This window comes from Papio anubis, chromosome 8 (genome assembly GCF_008728515.1).
Source record: "Papio anubis isolate 15944 chromosome 8, Panubis1.0, whole genome shotgun sequence".
Classification (NCBI taxonomy): domain Eukaryota; kingdom Metazoa; phylum Chordata; class Mammalia; order Primates; family Cercopithecidae; genus Papio; species Papio anubis.
The window spans coordinates 9,952,313-9,976,024 of record NC_044983.1 but is presented as its reverse complement, the minus strand read 5'-3'; the positions used below and the strand labels follow the sequence as shown (position 1 = coordinate 9,976,024).

At 39.8% G+C, this 23,712-nt stretch overlaps 1 protein-coding gene and 1 long non-coding RNA gene across 11 annotated transcripts in view; one reads left to right on the top strand and one right to left on the bottom strand.

The window, feature by feature from the left end:
• Positions 1–5,207: 5,207 nt before the first annotated feature.
• LOC103886630 lies at positions 5,208–7,183 on the bottom strand. The gene is made up of 2 exons (XR_001905346.3): positions 6,440–7,183; positions 5,208–5,457 (listed from the first exon to the last, which is right to left on the bottom strand). It is a non-coding gene; the product is annotated as an uncharacterized LOC103886630 (long non-coding RNA).
• A 237-nt stretch (positions 7,184–7,420) lies between these two features.
• The window catches only part of ERI1 (exoribonuclease 1), a 115,072-nt gene continuing 98,780 nt past the window's right edge, over positions 7,421–23,712 (top strand). For 8 of the 10 annotated variants that reach the window (XR_004185732.1, XM_021942016.2, XM_031669356.1 and 5 more), the window contains exons 1-4: positions 7,421–8,412; positions 13,222–13,400; positions 17,101–17,311; positions 21,666–21,749. Coding sequence is in view for 9 of the 10 variants with exons in the window: in XM_021942016.2 (XP_021797708.1) it covers positions 8,305–8,412; positions 13,222–13,400; positions 17,101–17,311; positions 21,666–21,749 (582 nt within the window). In the remaining variant the exon portion in view is untranslated. Of the gene's footprint in view, positions 8,413–8,522; positions 8,784–13,221; positions 13,401–13,440; positions 14,476–17,100; positions 17,312–21,665; positions 21,750–23,712 lie in introns of those variants that run through there. The other 2 variants (XM_031669353.1, XM_031669354.1) reach the window with 2 other exon arrangements.

The window sequence follows — 23,712 nt, the reverse complement described above, 5'->3', positions numbered from 1 at the left end:
TCAGCCTTCCAAAGTGCTAGGACTACAGGCATCAATCTCTTAATACATCAAAATTAATGTTAAAACTGTATGATGAACAAAATATCAGCATATTAAAGACACGATCAGATGTAAGCTGGTAGATTTGCCAGTAAAAAGCTAAAACTGTTTTCTTTGTGAAGCAGGAGGCAAGGTTGTCTGCTGAGAGTACGTGGGAAAGGAGATGGGAGGTTGGAGGTGAGAGCAGAAAAGGTTTGCTGCAGAAGTTGTGGACAGAGGGAAGACAAGACAAGTAGAGAAATCTGACGGCTGCCAAGGAGGACTAGCACCCACGTGGAGCAGGTGGCCCTTAATTCTTCACATCACTGATCTGGCCATTGCATGATCTCTAAGGCCTCTCTCAGAACTCAGAGAAAGTATGAAGAAGGAAAATAGATTTATGATCATGGCGGGTTTAAACAGGGAAAAAAGTTGAGGATATTGGCAAGGGATTTATGATAGTGGACCACAGAAGCTATGATAAGTTATGATAACGGACCGTTGAACCTAAGCCAGCAAGGGAATAAGCCAAACATGAGAAATAAACTAAATCAAATGTGAAATGATAGCTCTGAAATATAATGTAAATGCCAAATGTTATGGGGTGAGTTGTGTCCCCCTAAATTTATGTGTTGAAGACCTAACCCCCAGTACCTCAGAATGTAACCATATTTGGAGTAAGAAATAAAAATAAAATCCTAAATCCCCTAAGGCCAGGTGTGGCGGCTCACACCTGTAATCTTAGCACTTTGGGAGGCCAAGGCAGGCAGATCACTTGAGGTCAGGAGTTTGAGACTAGCCTGGGCAACGTGGCGAAACCCTTGTCTACTAAAAATACAAAACAATGAGTTGGGCATGGGGGCACACACCTGTAATCCCAGCTACTCTGGAGGTAGAGGCAGGAGAATTGCTTGAACCCTGGAGGTGGAGGTTGCAGTGAGCCAAGATTGTGCCACTGCACTCCAGTCTGGGTGACAAAGTGAGACTCTATCTCAAAAAAAAAAAAAAAAAAAATCCTAAATCCCCCAAACTACTGTACTGAACGGACCCCTTTCTAGTCAAGAAGACCCCAGAGAAACCTTAAAACAGAGTTCCAGGACGTCTCGGGACAGGAGGTCAGACATGTCTCAGTCTGCCCCTTCCTTATTAAACTTTAACCAGAATCTTTCCTAAGAAGTAAGCAGGAACCAGCTGTGGAAGACAAGAGCAGATGACTTACTCTGTTACTGCTGTTAGCCAATTGTCTGAGGCCATGATGAGACTTCCCTTTCCTCTTTACGGTTTTTACATGACAGCTCACCAGTTTCACAATGCATACCTTCCTTATCAGAGACTGTTGATGATGGAGATGCTCTGGCCAGTCTACGGAGGATGCACAGAGGATTTTCGTGTCCTCTGTTTCACTTTCTGATGTCAGAAGGCTGAAAACTCCACACTCAGATTATGCTAATGCTGCCATTTGTGTACATATGACCCATGAAGAGGTATGAAGCTCAAGTGCACACGCATGTTTCTCCTTTAATAAACACTAATGATTCCTCCTATAGCTTATTAAATATGTATATTTGGCCACTACGCTCAGCATACATTCCTGTCTTATGCTTCCTTCCCTCAAAGTGCCTATTTCTGGCTTCTGGCTGGAGGCTACACTTCCCAGCCTATCAGAATGGCAGCCTGCAAGGATGCATAACCCTAACCCTTTATGAGGGATAAAGCTCTCTTTTCTATACTTATGAACCTTGTCATTCTTCAGTTGGCAGGAGATTAGGTCTTTAAAGAGATGATTAAACTAAAATGAGATGGCCTGGCACAGTGGTTCACGCCTGTAATCCCAGCACTTTGCGATGCCGAGGCTGGTGGATCACCTGAGGTCAGGAGTTCAAGACCAGCTTAGCCAATATGGTGAAACCCCATCTCTACTAAAAATACAAAAAATTATGGTTTTTATTATACAAAACAAGGAGAATCCTCACCTAGATCTATTACAATGAAATTTAAGAACATCAATGACAAAAAGAAAATTTGCAGACTCCAGAGAGAAAGAACAGATTATCCATAAAAGAGTAAGAATCATATCGACATCACACTTTTCAAATAAACATAGGATACAGGAAGAAAATAACGTTTTTAAATGATTGAGGGAAAAGACTTTGTAACTTGCAGAAACCATTAAACTAAATAGAAAAGCTTTATACACGTTTCCCATGAAATCAGCACAGCACCATTACTATTAATATATTACAAAGTCTCAGCCAGGCACGGTGGCTCACGCCTATAATCCCAGCACTTTGGGAGGCCGAGGCAGGCAGATCACAAGGTCAGGAGATTGAGACCATCCTAGCTAACACAGTGAAACCCTGTCTCTACTAAAAATACAAAAAAATTAGCCGAGTGTAGTGGTGGGTGGGCACCTGTAGTCCCAGTTACTTGGGAGGCTGAGGCAGGAGAATGGCGTGAACCCAGGAGGCGGTGGAGCTTGCAGTGAGCAGAGATTGCGCCACTGCACTCCAGCCTGGGCGACAGAACGAGACTCCGTCTCAAAAAAATAATAATAATAATATAATATATATATATATTTTACAAAGTCTCCTGGCCAATGTAATAAGAAAAGAAAAAGATATAAGGGGTATAAGGAAGGGCAGGGCTAAAACTGATTATTTGCAGAATTTGATAATTTTAGAAAAAAAGCAACAGAATAATAAAACTATTAAAAATTACAAGAAAGTTTAGAAATTATCCAGAATGTTCTGGGGATTAATAAACAAAGAATGTTTAGAAATTAAAAACCATCAGGAGTTGGAGACCAGCCTGGCCAACATGGTGAAACCCTGTCTCTACTAAAAATACAAAAATTAGCTGGGCATGGTGGTGCACACCTGTAATCCCAGTGACTTGGGAGGCTGAGGTGGGAGAATAGTTTGAACCCGGGGGGCGGAGGTTGCAGTGAGCCAAGATTGTGCACTGCACTCCAGCCTGGGCGACAGAGCAAAACTCCATCTCAAAAAAAAAGAAAAGAAAAAAGAAAAAGAAAGAAATTAAAACCAATTTTTTGTCTTTAAAATTTTAATTTCTTTTACATCAAAGGCAAGCTTACATAGAGTGAAACGCATAGATCTTACATGCATAATTCAATGTGTTTTGATAAATACATACATTACATAACCACTATCCCAATTAAGACGTAGAATATTTCCAGGACCTGGAAACTTCCATTGTGTACCTTTCAAGTTAATCCTCAACCCCTAACCCCAAGCTGAAGCAGTCACTATTGTGAATTTCTATTATCATAGATTAGTTCCTGGCCTATTCTTGAACTTCATATAAGTGGAATTACAGTATGTCTTCTTTCGCATCTGGCTTTCACTCAAGATTTTTCCAAATTCATCCATACTATTGCACGTATCAATAGTTTATTATTAGCTGGGCACGGTGGCTCACACCTGTAATCCTAGTACTTTGGGAGGCTTGGCCAGGCGGATCACTTGAGCTCAGGAGTGCAAGACCACCCTGGGCAACATGGTGAAACTCCATCTCTACAAAAAATACAAAAATTAGCTGGACATGGTGGCATATACCTGTAGTCCCAGCTACTCCAGTGGCTGAGGTGGGAGGATCACCTGAGTCCCAGAGGTCAAAGCAGTCATGATCCTGCCACTGCACTCCAGCCTGCATGACAGAGTGAGGTTCTGTTTCCAAAAAAAAAAAAAAAAAAAAATGCTTATTATATATCAAGGAGTATTATGCCATTACAGGGATACATCACATTCTAGTTATCCATTCACCTGTTGATGGCGATTTGAGTTAATTTCATTTTTCAGCTATTATGAATAATGCTGCTGGAAATATCGATGTCCAAGCCTCCACCTGGACATTCACTTTCACTCTTCCTGAGTGAATACCTAGGAATGGAATCGCAGGGTGATAGGGACGATGTATTATGTTTATTTATTTATTCATTTTTGAGATGGAGTCTCTCTCTGTCACCCAGGCTGGAGTGCACTGGTGCTATCTAGGATCACTGCAACTACTGCCTCCCACGTTCAAGCGATTCTTTCCTGCCTTAGCCTCTTGAGTAGCTGGGACTACAGGTGTGCGCCACTACGCCTGGCTAATTTTTGTATTTTTAGTAGAGACAGGGTTTCACCATGTTGGCCAGGCTGGTCTCAAACTCCTAACCTCAGGTGATCCACCCTCCTCGGCCTTCCAAGGCGCTGGGATTACAGGTGTGAACCGCCGTGCCTGGCTCTTTTTTTGTTTGTTTGTTTCTAATCTGGTTGTCTTTTATTCTTTGTTTATTTAACTTAAAAATCAATAATATTTTATGTAATGGTATAAAATAATTTACCATTCATAATGGCAAAAAACCCATAATGTATCTAAGAATTCCTGGTTACGAATGTACAAGATATCTATGGAGAAAATCGTGAAATGTTAAAGATCATCATAAAAGACAATCTGAATTAGCAGTTCTATATTACAAGAGGATAATTTGTCATTTCTCTTCAAATTAATCAAGTGAATTCAATCTTAATGGGTTTTTTTTTTGGATTGGATTGGATTGGATTTTTTGAAGAGCAACAAATTTGTCCTAAAGTATACATGAAAGATTAAATATCCAGAAATAGCTAAGTCAGTATCGAAAAAGAGGAGTAAGAGGAGGAACATGTTTTAAAGATATGAAGACATATTGCAGAGCTGAGTAATAGAAAGCAGTGTGGGAAGGGTATAAGAACAAATACCAGAGACCAACAGAACAGAGCAGGATGCTCAAATACAGACCTAAACATATTGAATTATCTAACACGTGGCATCAGGCAGCAATGGGAGACAGCTTAGAAACAAAAGGCATTTTTGCTGGGATTACAGGTGAGAGCCACCACGCCTGGCCTTACAGTAAATTATTGATAAACAACCCAGGAACTGCCTCTTCTTTCCTTTAAAAATTCACTTGCAGCTACTACTAATCTGAGTATACCCAGGGCAACTTGAATCTACAATTGCAATCCTCAAGTTTGGCCCAAATAAACTCTCTACTTATATTAATTTTGCCTCAGCTTCTTCCTTTTAGGTTGATTATTTCATGCATCTTTCACCTTGTTCAATCTTTAATTGCTCAAACCAGAGTCTAAAGACAAAATAAGTTACTGCACGGTAGTAATTTTCACGTAGCTATTTTCATCTGGCTTGGATTTTTTTTTTTTTTTTTTGACTATTTTTTGACTGACTTTGACTATTTTCACCTAGCCAGGATTTTTCAGAAGGGACATTCTTTAATTGTGTCTTACAATCCAATTTCCTCAGAGAAACTTCTTGGAGTTTCCCCAGCACAGTTGCTCATCATAGCCTTCATGGACAAAAGCCTCACTATTTATTAGATTCTCTTCTTCTTGGTCTTTTTCTTTATGACAGTTCAAATTTCTTGATGCTGCTGCACTAGTTCTAGAAATCAAAGAAACAAAGTCAAAAGAATTGTTTCTTGAGATAGAAGCTGAGATGGAGGTATGTACGGTTAGAAAGGACTACTTATCCCCATCAAAGATTATTGTTATTGGCATTATACCCTATCTCAATTGCCTATTTAACAAAGCAAATAATCTAGAATGGGCAAGATTTGAGACAATTATGATTTGTTACTAAGTGTTCACTTAACTTCCAAATTGGCGTATCTTCTGAGTAGATGGATTCAGGGTGACTTTAATCTATGCTCCCGGGTTGCAATCCTCAAGCCTGGACCAAATAAACACTGCTTATATTAATTTTGCCTCAGCTTCTACCTTTTAGGTCAATAGTATTAAGCCTCTTTAAGTGGCCTATAGGTAACTGAAGCTATGTTCAGTTTTTTTTTTTCTCTGTGTGCGCCATTTTGTATCGTTTCTGTTGCTATGTCTTTAAATTCATTAATCTTTTTTCTGCATTGCCTAATGTGCTACCAATCCCATCCAAATAAATTTTTATTTCAAATATTTTTCACCTCCATCTAGAAATTTGTTTCTTTTCAAAAATCTTTCCAGTTTCTCTCCTATTATGTCTTCCTTTAAATCTTTGAGCATATTCATAACAGTTGTTTAAAAACCTTGTCTGTTAATTTCATCATTTTTATCATTCTGGAGTTTGTTTCTATTAACTTCATATTTTCTTACCACTTGGTCAGTCTCTCTCTCTCTTCCTCTCTATCTCTCTCTCTTTTGAGACAGAGTCTCACCCTGTCGCCCAGGCTGGGTTGCGGTGGTGCAATCATAGGTCACTGCAGGCTTGAACTCCTGGGCTCAAGCAATCCTCCCACCTCAGCCTCCCCAAGTGCTGCGTGTCTCTTAATTTTTGACTGGATGTCTCACATTTTGAACTTAATGTTGTCGAATCCTGGATTTTAGTCTTTCAGAGAGTATTAGACTTTGTTCTTACAGGCAATTAGGTTACTTACAGAGCAGTTTGATCCTTTCAGGGCTTGTTCTAAGGCTTTTGAAGAGTCTACAGTAGCTTATACTCTGGGTCCTGCAGTCTAGGGCTATTGTATCTCACTAAGGCATGACGCTTTTGTAACTGCCCAAGAGTTTCATCTTGCTCACTGCCTAGACAGAGTGGATTTATCAAGACAGGCAAATTGCAATAGACAAAGTAATTCATGCAGAGCTGGCAGCACAGGAGACCCGAGTTTTATTATGTAAATCAGTCTCCTTGAACATTTGGGGATCAGAGTTTTTAAGGATAATTTGGTGGGTGAGAAGCCAGTGAGTCAGGAGTGCTGATTGGTTGGGTAGGAGATGAAATCACAGGGAGTCGATGATGTCCTCTTGCACTGAGTCAGTTCCTGGGTGGGGGACACAAAATCAGATGAGCCACTCTATCAATCTGGGTGGTGCCAGCCGATCCATCAAGTGCAGGGCCTGCAAAATATCTCAAGCAATGATGTTAGGTTTTACAATAGTGATATTATCGCCAGGAGCAATTTGGAGAGGGTTAGAATCTTGTACCTTCAGCTGCATGGCTCCTAAATCATAATTTCTAATCTTTTGGCTAATTTGTTAGTCCTACAAAAGCAGTCTAGTCTCAAGAACAGGATTTTGAGAAACGGCTATCACCTTTGTTTTAAACTATAAGCTATACACTAAGTTCCTCCCAATGTTAGTTTGGCCTACGCCCAGGAATGAATAAGGATAGCTTGGAGGTTAAAAGCAAGATGGAGTTGGTTAGGTCCGATCTCCTTCACTGTCTCAATTATAATTTTGCAACGGCAGTTTCTCTTCTGAGGTTTCTAGTGCAAGTTCCATGGTATTCAATAATCTCTTCACTCTGGTTGAGTCGTTCACAGAGCTCAAACGACTCCCAGTTCTGTGTGAGCTCTCATCATTGTTTGGTGTACTGCTCCCCAATAATTGTTCTTTCCTGGCCTTGTGGAGTTTCACGTTTTTTACTCAAAGATTCAAAGGTACTCCTAAGCAGATTTCTGAAGCTCTTTTTCCATGTAATTCCCTCCTCTCCAGAATTCTGTCCCACAAATTCCAACCAACTTGGCCTACCCCAATTTCCTCAACTCCAATCCCTGTCTTCTCAACCTGGGAGATCCCAGGTTTCCATTTGATTTCCCTTCTCTGCACCACAGACTGGAAATGGCCTCTGGGCAAAAGGGCAGAGTGATATAGGGCTCCTTTTGTTTCTCTTCTCTCACGTAAAACAATCCACAGCTGCCTGTTGTCCAACGTCTGAGGAGTTGTTTCCTACATCTTGTTCCGTTTTCTAATTGTTTACAGTGGGACACTAAGTCCAGACCCATTTTCTTTTCTTGTCCAGAAGTGTAAGTTTTAAGAAACTCCTTACGGAAAATGCGAATTGCTTTATTATTTTTTATGGTTGAAAACATCTTTCTCTATGACACCTCCCCACTTACCCTGCTTTTTTCTTCTCAGAAAAAGCTGACGCGATCATCCGTTCCGGTGCTACCCTCTAGTGTCCGGACTAGATCCTTGCGCAACTTCAACCCGCGCTAGTTCCGCCCACGGCCGGCCACGCCCCGTCTTCTCACCGGCGCGCCTCCCTCTTGTTCTTCCTCCCTCCCCCGTGGACTGCGGCGCTGGCGTTCCGTGCACGCCGGCTCACTGCGCCTGCGCGGCGTTTGGACGCCACACGCTCCCGGAAGTAGGAGGTGGCCGCTGGAGTTTGTGTGGCCGCCGCCGCGGGAACGCGAGCCCGGTAATTTTTCAACGGAGAAAGGCGAGGCTTTCGGGCTCGGCCGAGTGAGAGTGAGTAAGTGTCCGGCTCCAGCAGCTCTCCTCTGGCGTGGCAGCCGGCATGGAGGAACCACAGAGTAAAGAGCCTGCCAGCGAGGCCGTGACTCCCGTGCTGCTGGAGTCGCCGCGGCCGGAGGGCCGGGAGGAGCAGCCGCGTCCCAGTCCCGAGGTGAGGAGTCGGCCCGCGCCCGGTTGTCGGCGCCCGCTGCCCGGTGCCCCAAGCGCCCTCGGCACCCCTTTCTTCTCAGGTGTCCCGCAGAAGGTGCAGCTGCGCGCCCTTGGACCCCAGCCTCTTCCCCCGCGCCAAGCTCCCTAGCCTTATCCTGGGATGGTTGTCTTGGAGCCCCATCAGGGCCGAATCACTCTGTGGGAGGGAGGAAATCGTCAAGACCAGTTCTGTCAATAGTGGGTGAATAGGTTCTAAGTGGGAGTTCTGCTCTAAACTTAGTTCTATGTTGACGGTTGCTGTTGTCACTCCATCTAGCCGTTATGGGTAATTTGCAAGGCTTTCTCTTTTTAAAATCTCACCATATACCCTAGGTATGTCACTTCATACCTTTAAAAAAAAATTTTAAAACACCCACCAGCATCCCTCTCTCTTAACCTGTTAAGTGGAGCTTCGTCTTAACTGCTTTTGCTCATTTACTGGTGTCTCATATAAACATAGTATAGTGTACGATTGAATTAATAATTTTGACATCTCGTTGGTCGAACCTAGTTATAGTGGCAAAGTTGTAGAACAGTCTTGAAACTTATCTTATTTAACGAATGTAATGGTTGACTAGCGCTGCGGATTGTGATTGAACACTAAAATTGATCTTTTCCTAATAATAAACATGTTGAGCACTTCGTGAAGTGGGTATTTACAAGAGGCCTCCTAACTCTTGCTCCTTACGTCCACAATCAATTTCCATCTGGCAGCTAGAACGAGCTTTGTAATAACATGAATTTGGCTTATTCTCCTCCTTAGTAACTTCGATTTGCTGCTCTGCGGGGTCTGGTGCCTGCCTCTGTTGCTAATTGGATCTCACACAGTTTTTCCCTTTTGTTCCCAGTGCCCCTCGCTTCCTTGTGTTCTTTTACGTTGGAAGGAAGGTCTTTCTTGTTAAGGGTGTCTCTATGTTCCTTGTGCGCTGCATGCACTTCCTTTGGATCTTTACAATTATCTTTCTCCTTCTAAAGTTGTTACTTTCAAAGAGTACTTGCTCATTCCCTCTCATAAAGAACCACTCTTCCACCTGCCTCCCTCTTCAACCTGAGATACATTGTGTCAGTCTCATCCTGTAAGTGGTTTTTAAAATAAATTTCGAAGTTTATTTTTAGTAAAAAGAAGTGTGTTTGAATCTACTTCTTTATATTTGAAAGTCTTGACACTTTTACAGCTACTTAAGGCCTAGATTTCTGTTCCAAATTGGCTTTAGTGACGGTAGTAATTGTTAAAAACTTACCGTTACATGCTCTTAATAATGATACTTTTTTTTTTTTTTTTTTTTTTTTTTTACAAAAAGGAGCCGGGCGTAGTTGCGCTTGCTCACAGTCCCAGCCACTAGGGAGGCTGAGTGGGGAGGATCACCTGAGCCCATGGGTGGAGGCTGCAGTGAGCTGTGATCGTGACAGAGTGAGACCCTGTCTCAAAAAATAATAATGATGACAGTTTTTTTTTTTTTTTTCTTTTTTTGGAGACAGAGTTTCATTCTTGTTGCCCAGGCTATAGTGCAATGGCATGATCTCAGCTCACTGCAACCTCCGCCTCCGGGATTCAAGTGATTCTCCTGCCTCAGCCTCCCTAGTAGCTGGGATTACAGGAACCCACCACCACACCCGGCTAGTTTTTGTATTTTTAGTAGAGATGGGGTTTCACCATGTTGGCCAGGCAGGTCTCCAGCTCCTGACCTCAGGTGATCTGCCCACCTGGGCCTCCCTGAGTGCTGGGGTTGCAGGCATGAACCACTGTGCCTGGCCATGTTACAGTTTTTTTCAATCTCAAGCAAAGTTTTTTGTTGAATTCACGTGGTAAATTTCCATTATCTCTAATGCCAGTTGTCTTTGAAAACTAACAGAAGCTATTGCATATTTATATTTTTAATAAGTAGGTTCAAATTTCATCAGAACTCTCCAAAGAGAGTTCTGATGAAATTTGAGAGTTCTGATGAAATTTGAACCTACTTATTAAAGTATATATAAAGTATATAAAACATCAAGAAGATTTCTAAGTTTTTTTTTTCAGTGTGCAGGTGCAGAGGTTTTCCTTTTCTTTTTTTAGTAGGTAGTACCTCGATTTTTGGCAACAAAATAATAGAAGTATTTCCAAAACCTCTGTTTTCAAAATGTTCTCTCTAAAGTTTCTTTTGAAAAGCAGTTACTTTCTAGCTTACTGTTAAAATGTATTTTCTTTTATCTTGCAACAACAGATTGTGTTCGTTTAAAAAAATGTTAAAAATCAAGCTCCCGTACCCTTCCGAGTAAGAAGAGGACAGCAATTTTAGAATATCTGTCTTTTTGTTATAGAAAATATGTAACTCATCTTTCAGTTCAACAACAGTTAAAGTGCTTTGTTGCAAGATAGTAAACCTGTGTTTGGTATGGAAGATTTTCATGGCCACATCCCAGAATGTAAAAGATTCTTTTATTTGAGATAATATAAACCATACACCCACTTAATTGAACACGTGAATATTGCAAAATGTTACAGTTCTGTGATGCTGAATGTTTCTCTGCATATTGTGGTATCTATCACTTTTCTCATTATATGGTCAGTATTCTATGTGACGTGATGGATGTAGATACTGGCGTGGATGCTGTTGCAAATGTAAGTATTTTGTAAACTAATTTTGTGTTTCTGCAGATTGACAATACAAGTAGGGTTTTTAATATTTTCTTTGTGCTCCTTGGTGGATTGACTTGAGCATCCTTCTTTGTGAATCATTAGTGTAGATCTGAAATTTGGGAGGAGACACTGATTTCTGAGGATTGGACCTTGGCTGTCTCTAGAACTTCAGTGAAGGAAGAGAACTAGATCTGGACCTAGGAAAGGAAGCAAATTTTTCTTTATAGAAGTCATAATTTATAGCATCTATAGAAGAGGCCTACGTGTTACTTGTGAATAATTTTTGTAGCTACAGTTTTGGATGAGAATTAACAAGTGAATGAGAAAGAGGATTTGTCCAAAGAGAAAATCTACTTAAATTAACCGAGACATCTGTTTTGGTAGACAAACTGTTTCTTAATGTTGACCTAAATTTTAACCTGACTAAAGATGAAGTTTAAAATTCAATGTAGATTTAAAGTCAAAAGATAATTTTTTATTAAATTCTGATCAAGCAGAGAGATATCTATTGTAAATTTAATATATTGTTGAAAGTGAATTATTGGTCAACTAGCAATACTTTTTTTTCTTAACATTGTTAACAACGAACCTCAATGTGGCTATTCTTTAATTTATGGACAGTTCACACATTGGAACTGCTGACTTCTTCCTCAAAGGAGATGGGTGAGTCACTCTTGAGTACTCTGGCACCTTTTTTTTTTTTTTTTGAGACGGAGTCTCGCTCTGTTGCCCAGGCTGGAGTACAGTGGCCGGATCTCAGCTCACTGCAAGCTCCGCCTCCCAGGTTCACGCCATTCTCCTGCCTCAGCCTCCCGAGTAGCTGGGACTACAGGCGCCCGCCACCTCGCCCGGCTAGTTTTTTGTATTTTTTTTTAGTAGAGACGGGGTTTCACTGTGTTAGCCAGGATGGTCTCGATCTCCTGACCTCGTGATCCGCCCATCTCGGCCTCCCAAAGTGCTGGGATTACAGGCTTGAGCCACCGCACCTGGCCTCTGGCACCTTACCTAGCATTACATTTCCAGGAAATGTGTGTTGCATTAAATTGAGAGCTTAGATTAAGAAATAGTTCCTGAACCATCAGGATCAGTTCTAAGTCAGGGACTGTGGCCTCTTTGTGATTATCCTTTCTTGATCTGTAATTAAAGTTTATATGAGGACAATGTGGTAAATTATAACTGAGGTAGCAAGCTTTCATAGGGATTAACAGTAAGTACTAAGTATTTTTGAAAATTCTGGAACATAGCTAATATTTGTGATAGTGCATGTGGAAAATAACTTATAAATGAATCTTTGGAACTTAACATATTAGTAATTTGAGACTGCCTGTGGAGAAAGTAGAATTGAGTCATGGTTTTTTCTTAACAGATTTTTATTTATGAAAAGATTTATAATTCTGTGCTGCTTCTGTTTAACTGACATAAGTATAAATTTTGGAAAACGTTAAGTTTTGAAATGAAATACATTTCCTTTGCTTTGAGTACTAGGAAGCTGTGATTAGATTTGCAGTCCATTTTGTTTTTATGTTGGGCGATATTTGTTAACTTTGTGAAATGAAGTCAGGTTAAACAATTATCAGAAGTTATTGTACATGTGTAATGTAAAAGTTCATTTAAAAATGGGTTCATTTGTAAATACTAGCATATTGTTTGTGAAGGGCTTGTTGTATAGTCTGTGATATTAATAGTTACCATTTATTAATTGCTACTGTGGGTCTAGGAGCCTGATACATATAATCTCATTTAATCTTTGTAATAATTCTGCCCAAACACTATTTACCATTACCAAATTGCCATTTTATAGATAAGGAAATTGAAGATCAGAGGCTAATACGTGACTATCCAAAGTCATGCTGCTATTTCTGGTAAATAGTCAGCTGGGGCTCTCTGTTGAGGTGGTGTTGACTCCCAACACCAGTCCTCTTTTTACTTAGCTTTGTTTCCTTTGAGGAACCTCATGACTCATAATAGAGTGGGGTAAATTGTATTGGAGACACATCTTCCTTCTTCTTATCCTTTCCTCCCTTTAGGAGCTGCAGTGAACACTTTTCATTGAACATGTAGCATGAAGAGGCTTTAGAAGTTTGAATCTTTAAATATGTGATGTTTGTACTGATTATAAACTACATCTCTTCCCCCCCCCCCCCCCCGTAGGAAACTCAACAGTATAGATTTGATGGCCAGGAGACAAAAGGATCCAAGTTCATTACCTCCAGTGTGAGTGACTTCAGTGACCCAGTTTACAAAGAGATTGCTATTACGAATGGCTGTATTAATAGAATGAGTAAGGAAGAACTCAGAGCTAAGCTTTCAGAATTCAAGCTTGAAACCAGGTAATTAAAAATAACTTATAAAATTATAAAAGTAGTACATACTGATTTTAGAAAGTCTTGAAAACATTGAAATATTAAAAATCGTCTGTAATCCTACCATAATGACATGACCCTATTAACAATTCAAAAACACCATAATTAACATTTTTTATGTGCAACTCTGATTATTTTTGTCCATCTTCTAGATGATAGGACTGCTGAATCAAAGTCTATGAATGTTTTAATGACCTTCCGGCAATGTATAGGAGTATCTGTCTCATTATAACAAGTGTGTTTTTTATTTTTTTAGTTGCTCATTTAAATGATGGATAGTTATATTAGTGAGATTGAGTATTTTTCTTTTTTATTTTCTTTTTGCCATTTGTATTTTTTATAAAAAGAGTTTGTTTGAAACCAGGTACGATAAACGAAAAACATCATTCACTTACCAGGAATATTTTTTGTTTTGATTTAGTTTCTAAAAAATAATGTACAGTGATGGTATGCATTATGTTTAACTGTATATTGAGTGAGAAAAGGCAACTTAGTCAACTGTGTGTGTATTTTAATGAGAGATACACATACCTAAGTTTTTAGTAATTTTTTATGAAACAAATCACTTTACGTTGACTTGGGCCATGGGGCAGGAATGGCTTTTGGAGTCCAGAAAAATACATAGATTTTTGATAAACAGTAGAACTGCCAGGCATCAAGAAAAAAAGTTGCCTGTATGAAATAGGTGAAAACTCTTACTTTTTCAAGGCATCTCTGAATCTTAATTCTCTTAAAAGTAGTAGTCTTCCTCTTTAGAGTTTCATCACTCTTCAGAAGAGCACAAATATATTTCTAGATTGTCTACATCATAATGTATGAAGAAATTTTTGATTCCTAATTCCCCGATTCTTTCTGTTATGAAGGTACAGCTTGTAGCCTACAGAAGATTTTCCGAGCAAAATTTTTGTCCTTCCCAGGTGTGAAGATCAGTTGCTTACTCCTGGCTTGCATGGGAGCTAGAGATGTAGATGTATGTTTATACATTTATTCAACAAGCCTGTATTGAATTCTAACTACTGCACTAGGCATTGAAGTTATAAAGGTAAATACAGATACGTTCCCCACTTTGACAATCTCAGTCTTTTGGGAAAACACACAAAGAAATCATCACAATACAGAGTGGCCAGTGCTGTATTGGAGGTCTGGCCAGGTACAGCATGAGGATCCAGAGGAGAATATTTCTCAGGGATTCAGAAAGATGACATTTGAATTGTGCCAAACAGAAAAGGGAGGGAGGGTATTTTAGACAAAAAAATAACATAGAAGCTTTTCTAATTCCAGTTCTATGGTTTCTGCAACATGATCTTGCCTTTTCTTCAGCTGTTGTGCAACCAAAGTTATAGGACATAAAAGTGTACCACACATACTGAGAACATGACTTTTAAAGTTTTTTTATTTTTTTGAGACAGAGTCTCGCTCTGTCGCCCAGGCTGGAGTGCAGTGGTGTGATCTCAGCTCACTGCAACCTCCGACTCCGGGGTTCAAGCGATTCTCGTGCCTCAGCCTCCCGAGTAACTGGGATTACAGGCATGCGCCACCATGCCTGGCTAATTTTTGTATTTTTATTGGAGATAGGGTTTCTCCATGTTGCCCAGCCTGGTCTCGAACTCCAGCTCAAGTGATCCACCCACCTCCCAAAGTGCTGAGATGATAGACGTGAGCCATCCAGCTGGTGGAAGCCATGACTTATAGTATGTTTTGTCTGCAGTACACAGTATACCTCAGGAACATTTGAGAGTGGTACTGAAATGATAGGTTGTAGCCAAGTTGTGAAGGAACTCTATGTTGAAGTCTGCATTTTACCTTGTAAGCAGAAGGGAGCCACTGAAGATACTTAAGCAGAAAATTGGCATTAGTGCTGAGTTCTCAAGTAAGGTAAAGAATGAATTGAAGGGTTGTGGTAATGGAGGCATTTGCTGTACTCCACAAAGCTAATGAGAGCCATGGCAGAAAGAATTAAAGAGAATCATGTTCTGAATATTTTTCTCAGTTGGAATTGGCAAATATGGTGAATATTTGGAAGAGCAAAGGAGATGTTAAAGGTAGCAGGTTTCTATCCAGAGCAACTAGTTGTATGTTTGTCCTTCCATTAGCTTTGCAGACAACTCTGGTAAATGTAGTCTCTCCCCCATCACACCTCCCACCCCCCAACAAAAATAAAAAAGAGAAACTAATCCAAAGCTGTCACATGACACAGAGGTCACTCACAGTGCCTTAATATGAAAGAGGTTAAGGATTTTCTCCCTAGGTCTTGATAATTTGGAAAATCTCAAGCAAAGAAACAATATTAAGACATTTTGTCTTAAAATAGCTAACTGGTCAATTATTACTATTTTCGTGGGTAGGGTTTTTTTTCACTGCTTAATTGTAGTTTAGAAAGGAAAATAGTCCGGGCGCGGTGACTCAAGCCTGTAATCCCAGCACTTTGGGAGGCTGAGGCGGGCGGATCACAAGGTCAGGAGATCGAGACCATCCTGGCTAACAACAGTGAAACCCCGTCTCTACTAAAAAAATTACAAAAAACTAGCCAGGCGTGGTGGCGGGCGCCTGTAGTCCTAGCTACTCGGGAGGTTGAGGCAGGAGAATGGCGTAAACCCGGGAGGCAGAGCTTGCAGTGAGCTGAGATCCGGCCACTGCACTCCAGCCTGGGCGACAGAGCCAGACTCTGTCTCAAAAAAAAAAAAAGGAAAATAAAAGTTTAAAACGTTTTTTTAAATAGTCATTAATCAGTTAACATGATACTTTACTTGGCACTACAAGTTAATTTAGATCCTCTTATTTTTACTTCTACTTCATATTTGCAGGCCAATATAGGATTCATTTGCATAACACTGAAGGAAGCCTGAATGCTGGTTGCAACTTTATTTTTTGGAAAAATATGTATTGTTTAAAGAATGAAGTCACCTGATCACTGTTACCGTTAGGATGACCTTTCTCTCCTCCCCACTACTCCCATTTGTGGAATGTATATTTTAAAGCTACCTGTGATATTGAAATCCCCTAAATCATATTCTACCCATGATAAATTAAGAAACTTATTTCTAGTTAAGAACCTACTAGTATGATAATGTTCCTCTGGACACAGTTCACTTAAAGTGTATTCTAATTTAGTTTTCCTTGTTAAGTAACCAATAGACATTCACCTTTATATGCTAGGCTCATAATGCTTTCATATTCATATGAATCTTTTGAGTTGACTAACCTACAAAAGCCAAAAGAAAGGAAAGAGATAATACTATATCTTCAACTTAACCCAAATTTTTATATTCTTAAGTTTATATTTTGGCCAGTGGAATAATTTTATATTAATTTCAATGTTTGTATCATATATGTTATCTTAGTATATCAGGCAATATGACTGTGTTGGTGGTATATGCTGACAATGTATATGGTTTGAAATACCAGTATATGTTGGAGAAAATACTGTTATATACTACTAAAATAAAAAACTACTTGTGAAGGAAAATGTTAATGTTGTAATGAACATTATTTTAATTGTTTCTTTGCTAACTTAGCTTTGAGTCTTGCTTTTCTTACATTTATTTTAGCTAGCATTTGCTAAATTATGCTGTAATTGTCAGTGTTCAACCCAGTGCCGGCAGGTAAGAATTTTGATTCTTGACTGTAGAATTTACCTAAGTGTAACTACTCTTCTTCTTCTGCTTAGAGGAGTAAAGGATGTTCTAAAGAAGAGACTGAAAAACTATTATAAGAAGCAGAAGCTGATGTTGAAAGAGAGCAATTGTGCTGACAGTTACTATGACTACATTTGTATTATTGACTTTGAAGCCACTTGTGAAGAAGGAAACCCACCTGAGTTTGTACATGAAATAATTGAATTTCCGGTTGTTTTACTGAATACGCATACTTTAGAAATAGTAAGTGAATTTTTATATTTTAATTGTATTTCTAGCAGCAACTATTCTGGTGTTTACTGGTTATGTGGAGGACCTCACTTGCTGTTTAGCTAGAACTAGACTTCTAAAGTAAGTTTTTTCTTTGCTGTGAACTTTATATCAGCTTGATTAATAGAAAAGCTTTATAATAAAGCAATTTTAGATACTACTGCTTTCTTTTTGCAGTAGCGAAAGTTAAAATTTTTTTTCCATTTGCTTAGAACATCTGGGCGTGGACATCAGAATCTCCTGGTAAGTAAAAAAATAAAATACTAATGATACAGATGCCTGGCCCTAGTCCCGGAGATTCTAATTTAGTTCTGTGATAGGGCTCCTGAAATCAGCATTTTTTTTAAGCTTTTCAGTTGGTTTTAATATGCAGTCAGGCTTGATAACCACTGCTGTGGCCTAGTGTGAACTCTAATCTCTAAGAATGATAATTTACAAAAATGTCTTTTGAACCTGTCTCTCTAGTGGAAAGTTTAAGGGTGAAATGACTCATATAGCCCTGGTTTCTAAGCCAAATGGTATGTGTGCTTTAGATACTTGTCAGTGCATTATTAGTTCAGAAAGTCATAGTAGGAATTCCCTAAAAGAATACTGCTTGCCTTATAAAATCTGGGCAAGAATATCCTAACGTCTCATCTTTCCAAAAGTCACTTCTATGATATCCTCAGTTGCTACCAACCCACTTGGGAGTAAGTATAAAAAGGCTTTGTGAATTAAAATGCATAGGTTATTCTTAGTGCTATTAAAAATCTCTTTTATAGTCTTAATTAGTCTTTCTATAATTTTCTCATGCAAAGCAGATTGAAGGTCAGTAAATTAGAAGGAAAAATGGCAGCTGTGAAGGCAAATAATCTTGCATAAGTCACTAGATTTTACTTCTGTCTTATTCGAGGATGTTACTGTAGCAGGTCTCCCGCATTTGGACGTTATGATTTACAGCTTTCGTCTGTATTGGTCCCACTACACACAAATATGTTATTTTTTTCACACCATAAAAAACCTTCTCTTCATCCCACTGCGCTGCCAGCTACCCCATTTCTTTGTTCCTCTTTTCGGGAAAATTCTTCACATAAGTTATATGTACTTATATATGTATTGCTTTCCTTTTCTTCCATTCTCTCAAATTCATACCATTGTGGGTTTACATTCAATAAAGTTTAAACTATGTATTCAATCCCATCATTCCACTGATATCACTCATCAACATCATCTTTGACCTTTACCCTAAATCTTGGCAAAATTGAACATTCTCACTTTTTTTTTTTCTATTTTGAGATAGAGTCTTGAACCCAGGCTTGAGTGCAGTGGTGTGAACCCAGCTCACTGTAACCTCCACCTCCCAAGTTCGAGCAGCTCTCGTGCCTCAGCCTCCTAAGTAGCTGGGAATACAGGTGCATGTCACCACACCCAGCTAACTTTTTGTATTTTAGTAGAGACAAGGTTTCACCATGTTGCCCAGGCTGGTTTCGAACTCCTGAGCTCAGGCAATCCACCTGCCTCAGCTTCCCCAAGTGGTAGGATTACAGGTGTGAGCCATTCTCACTTTAAAAAAAAAAAATTAACACTGCATTGCTGGTTTGAATACTTTTTCCTTGGAGCATTTTCTTCAGGTATAACTTGTTCTGCTTGATTTTTCTCTAGTGCTACTGGATTCCCTATTTGCAGTTTTCTTGGCTGGTTCCTCATTTCCTTCCCAGCTTCGCCTTCCCTATTTGCAGTTTTCTTGGCTGGTTCCTCATTTCCTTCCCAGCTTCGCCGTATCAGATGTCCCAGGTCTCAATCCTAGCTCCTCTTCTTAGCTTACATCCTCTCGCTTGATGATCTTATCTAGTTCCATAGCTTTCAGAAGCTATCTCTATGCTGGTGACTTTCAAATACATATTTCAAACTCGTACCTCTGTTCCAAATCCAGATTGCTTACTTGATATCTCTATTTAGATGTCTCAACCTGTTGAACTTACCTCCAGCCCATTCTATCTTTAGCCTCCTGTAGCTTGGGTGATGGCAGCTTTTTGTAATTAGAATCCTTCTAATTGCTCAGTTCAAAAACTTTGGAGTCATCTTTGACTCCTGTTTCTCTCACATCCAGGCCATCAATGATTCCTGTTTGGCTCTGCCTTCAAAATATATCCAGAACCCAGTCACTTAACTGAATTGCTGTGACTTCATTCTGAGCCCCTATCATTTATGTGACTTACTGCATTTGCCATCTAACTGGTCTTTGTGTTTCTGTCCGTGTCATCCTACAGCCAGTTCTCAACAAAGCTGCCAGAGTAATCCAATATAAGTCAGATCATTTCACCCCTCTGCTCAAAACCCTACACTGGCTCCTCATTTAACTCAGAGTACAACCCATATTCCTTACATGCCCTGGCCTGTTGTTTCCTCTGATTGTTTCCTGTCTTACTACTCTCTTCCTTAACTCACTCCTCTCCAGGCATACTGACCTACTTGCTCATTCTCAAAAATGCCAGGCTTGCTTTATCCCATTACTTGCCAGGACTTTAGCTCCAATTTTCTTACCCAGAAGTCTTGCTGACCGATGTTTTTCTCCTTCTCTCCCTCCCTCTCATTTTTCCTTCTGGTCCTTCCTTAAATCTTACCTCTAAATAAAGCCTATTTGTTTATCCTGTTAAAGAGTGTGGCCTATACCCATGTTTCTGACCCCCCTTACTGCTCTGCTTTTCCTTTGCTTGCTCAAGTGAGTCTCCTGCTTCATCTTCCTGAGTAGCTGGGATTACAGGCATCTAGGTTCCTTTAGTTTTAACCCTTATGACCTTTTAACTTACATAATTTATTTAAGTGATGATTAAAGATTTGGCCAATGAATGCATAGTTCTCTCTAGCATTTTTCTGTTAAAAGTTTTTAGTAGTGAATAATAACATTTTAGTAATATCTGTTATTTAGTACTACCGAATTGTAATTATAAGGGAAGTTGCAATGTATTTTTGAAAGAATGTCATTTAAAATGATAAATAGTGATTTTAAAAGGATATAGACTTAATTTATCTGTGATATTCAGTTAAGTGGAATTTTGCAATATGTCTGGTAAGTAAAGAGTGTCTAACTTTTGAAGTTCAATTATTCTTTTTTTTCTTTTTTTTTTTTTGAGATGGAGTCTTGCTCTGTCACCCAGGCTGGAGACCAGTGACTCAATCTTGGCTCACTGCAACCTCTACCTCCTGGGTTCAAGCGATTAGCCCACCTCAGCCTCAGTAGTTGGGACCATACGTGCGTGCCACCTCGCCCAGCTAATTTTTGTATTTTTAGTAGAGATAGGTTTCACCACTTTGGCCTCACAAAGTGCTGGGATTACAGGTATTAGTCACCACATCTGGCCTAAGGTGTGTGTTCTTTACTGTTGCTCATTTACAATTCTTTACAACCATTTATAGCTTAATAGATATGTAGAAATAATTTATTCTTAGGAAATACAATCTTTTCTTTTCTTAATTTTTAAATCTTCTGCCGTAAAGAATATTTTTTGTCATTTTCTCTGCTACCTAGGATTAACAGTTGCTGCCTTTAAATCTTTAGCGTTTAAAATTGTGCTTAATTTCTCAAAAGTGACTCAGTGTGTTCTGGTTAGGGAGGCATTACTGGGCTAGAGGAAAAAGCACTTAGAGATTGGAGCCTGATAACAATACTGGCCTCACTTAGTTTATGGAGTTGTGAGCATAAAATAAGACCATCGTGTCAGGAGGTGGAGACCATCCTGGCTAACACAGTGAAACCCAGTCTCTACTGAAAATACAAAAAATTAGCCGGGCGTGGTGGCAGGCACCTGTAGTCCCAGCTGCTTGGGAGGTTGAGGCAGGAGAATGACGTGAACCCAGGAGGCGGAGCTTGCAGTGAGCCGAGATCGTGCCAGTGCACTCCAGCCTGGGCAACAGAGCGAGACTCCATCTCAAAAAAAAAAAAAAGACCATCGTGAAAGCTTCTTGAAAAGGTTCAACATTGCTACAGGTACACTGTGTTAGCAACTCTTAAACTACGTATATGTTGTTAACAGTTAAATTTTGACTATTTAGAATTTAGTTCCATTGGATTTTTATATGAAAATAAAGACTATTCAGGAGTAAATGAGAGCAATAGTTTAAAGCTAATTTATTATAACTGAAGGCTGGCATTAATTATGAACCAAATGATTTTTTAATTTAAAAAATAAGAGTGCTTTTGGTGTGGGGAATTATCTTTAAAAACTAGAAAGGTTTATGCTATGAGATCCTATAAAATTACAACCTGCTGTAATGAATTCTTCATGTATCATGTATCGTGTATCTTAAGTCATATAAATTACTTTAACTTGCTATCCTTCCCTTGCAGGAAGACACATTTCAGCAGTATGTAAGACCAGAGATTAACACGCAGCTGTCTGATTTCTGCATCAGTCTTACTGGAATTACTCAGGTTATAATTCTAAGTTCTTCTTTCTAGAGTTTGAAAGAGTTTTTGAAATTAGGGATTTACGCTGGGTGCGGTGGCTCAAGCCTGTAATCCCAGCACTTTGGGAGGCCGAGATGGGCGAATCACGAGGTCAGGAGATCGAGACCATCCTGGCTAACACGGTGAAACCCCGTCTCTACTAAAAAATACAAAAAACTAGCCGGGCGAGGTGGCGGGCGCCTGTAGTCCCAGCTACTCGGGAGGCTGAGGTAGGAGAATGGCGTAAACCCGGGAGGTGGAGCTTGCAGTGAGCTGAGATCTGGCCACTGCACTCCAGCCTGGGCGACAGAGCGAGACTCCGTCTCAAAAAAAAAAAAAAAAAAAATTAGGGATTTATTTTATACATAGTTTTAAAAAATTATTATTGTTGTAAACAATTTAATACCTTGCTTGGTAAAGATGTTTCGTGTTGTAATAATTAAAAAAAAAAAAAAAACCAGCAAATTTTACACCTGGTAACATTTTCCTCAGCCTTTCCTCTTAAAGAGTTGTAGTGATGAATCTAAAGATTTCATTTGTAAAATGAAGCATCAGCAAATTGTTACCATACTGAACTTGGAGATAAATTTTATTTATTTATTTATTTATTTATTTATTTTATTTTTATTTTTGAGACAGTCTCACTCTGTCACCCAGGCTCGAGTGCAGTGGCATGACCTCGGCTCACTGCAGCCTCTGCCTCCTGGGCTCAAGCAGTTCTCCTGCCTCAACCTCCTGAGTAACTGGGACTACAGGCACGTTGCTACCACACTGGGCTAATTTTTGTATTTTTAGTAGAGACACGGTTTTGCCATATTGGCCAGGCTGGTCTCAAACACCTAACGTTAAGTGATCCTCCTGCCTCGGCCTCCCAAAGTGCTGGGATTACAGACGTGAGCCACCATGCCCAGCCAGAGATAAGTTTTAGAGTGTATCTGTTTACAACCTGACTTTATATGTTGCATTTATTTTTTATTTTTATTTTTTTGAGATGGAGTCTCACTCTGTTGCCCAGGCTGGAGTGCAGTGGCACGATCTTGGCTCACTGCAACCTCTGCCTCCCAGGTTCAAGCGATTCACCTGCCTCAGTCTCCCAAGTAGCTGAGACTATAGGCATACACCTCCATGCCCGGCTAATTTTTTTTTTTTTTTTTTTTTAGTAGAGACTGGTTTCACTGTGTTGGCCAAGCTGGTCTTGAACTCCTGACCTCAAGCCTGCCTCGGCCCCTGCAAAGTGCTGGAATTACAGGCATAAGCCACCACACCCAGCTTGTTTTATGCATTTTTAGGTCTCTGATTTTTGGTTGTATTCTAATGTGGTAGGCACTTTTTTCATTTAGTTGGTTCGTTCATTCACTCCACATGTGTTTGAGTGCCTACTATAATATATGCCAGGATTCATATGTATCTTTATGTGTATATAGATGTGTGTCTGTCCAGTGGTCACAGTAGGCCTGATAAGTCAATGTTTTATTGGGGTGTTGTGGACATCTAGGAAAAGGGCTTCCATATATGACAGAGGGAATAGAAGACTGTCCTGGGGAAAAACATCCTCAAGTTGACGAACTTGGGCTGAGTCATGAAAGGTAGGTAGGCAGAGAAGAATGGCTGGGCATTTCAGGTGGGGACTGGCAGGACTACAGGTAGTTCAGGATGGTTCAGATGTGTATGGGCTGGTAAGAAATGGTCCAGATAGGCAGAGGCAATCCAGATCCTGAAGGGTCTTGTGCATCTATTTATCCTGAAAGCCTTGGAGAGTGGTTGGAAGATTTAAATATGAGAGTGATAGGGTGGACCCGATTTACGTTTTAGGAAGATCAATCTGGCAGCAATATGTAGTATGCGTGGAAAATTGTGAGACCTGAGATGGGAAGACACTTAAGGAGCTGTGGCTTTCAACTTAGAAGAGATTGCTCTTTTCCCGCCTCTAGAAATCCAGTAAGCCACT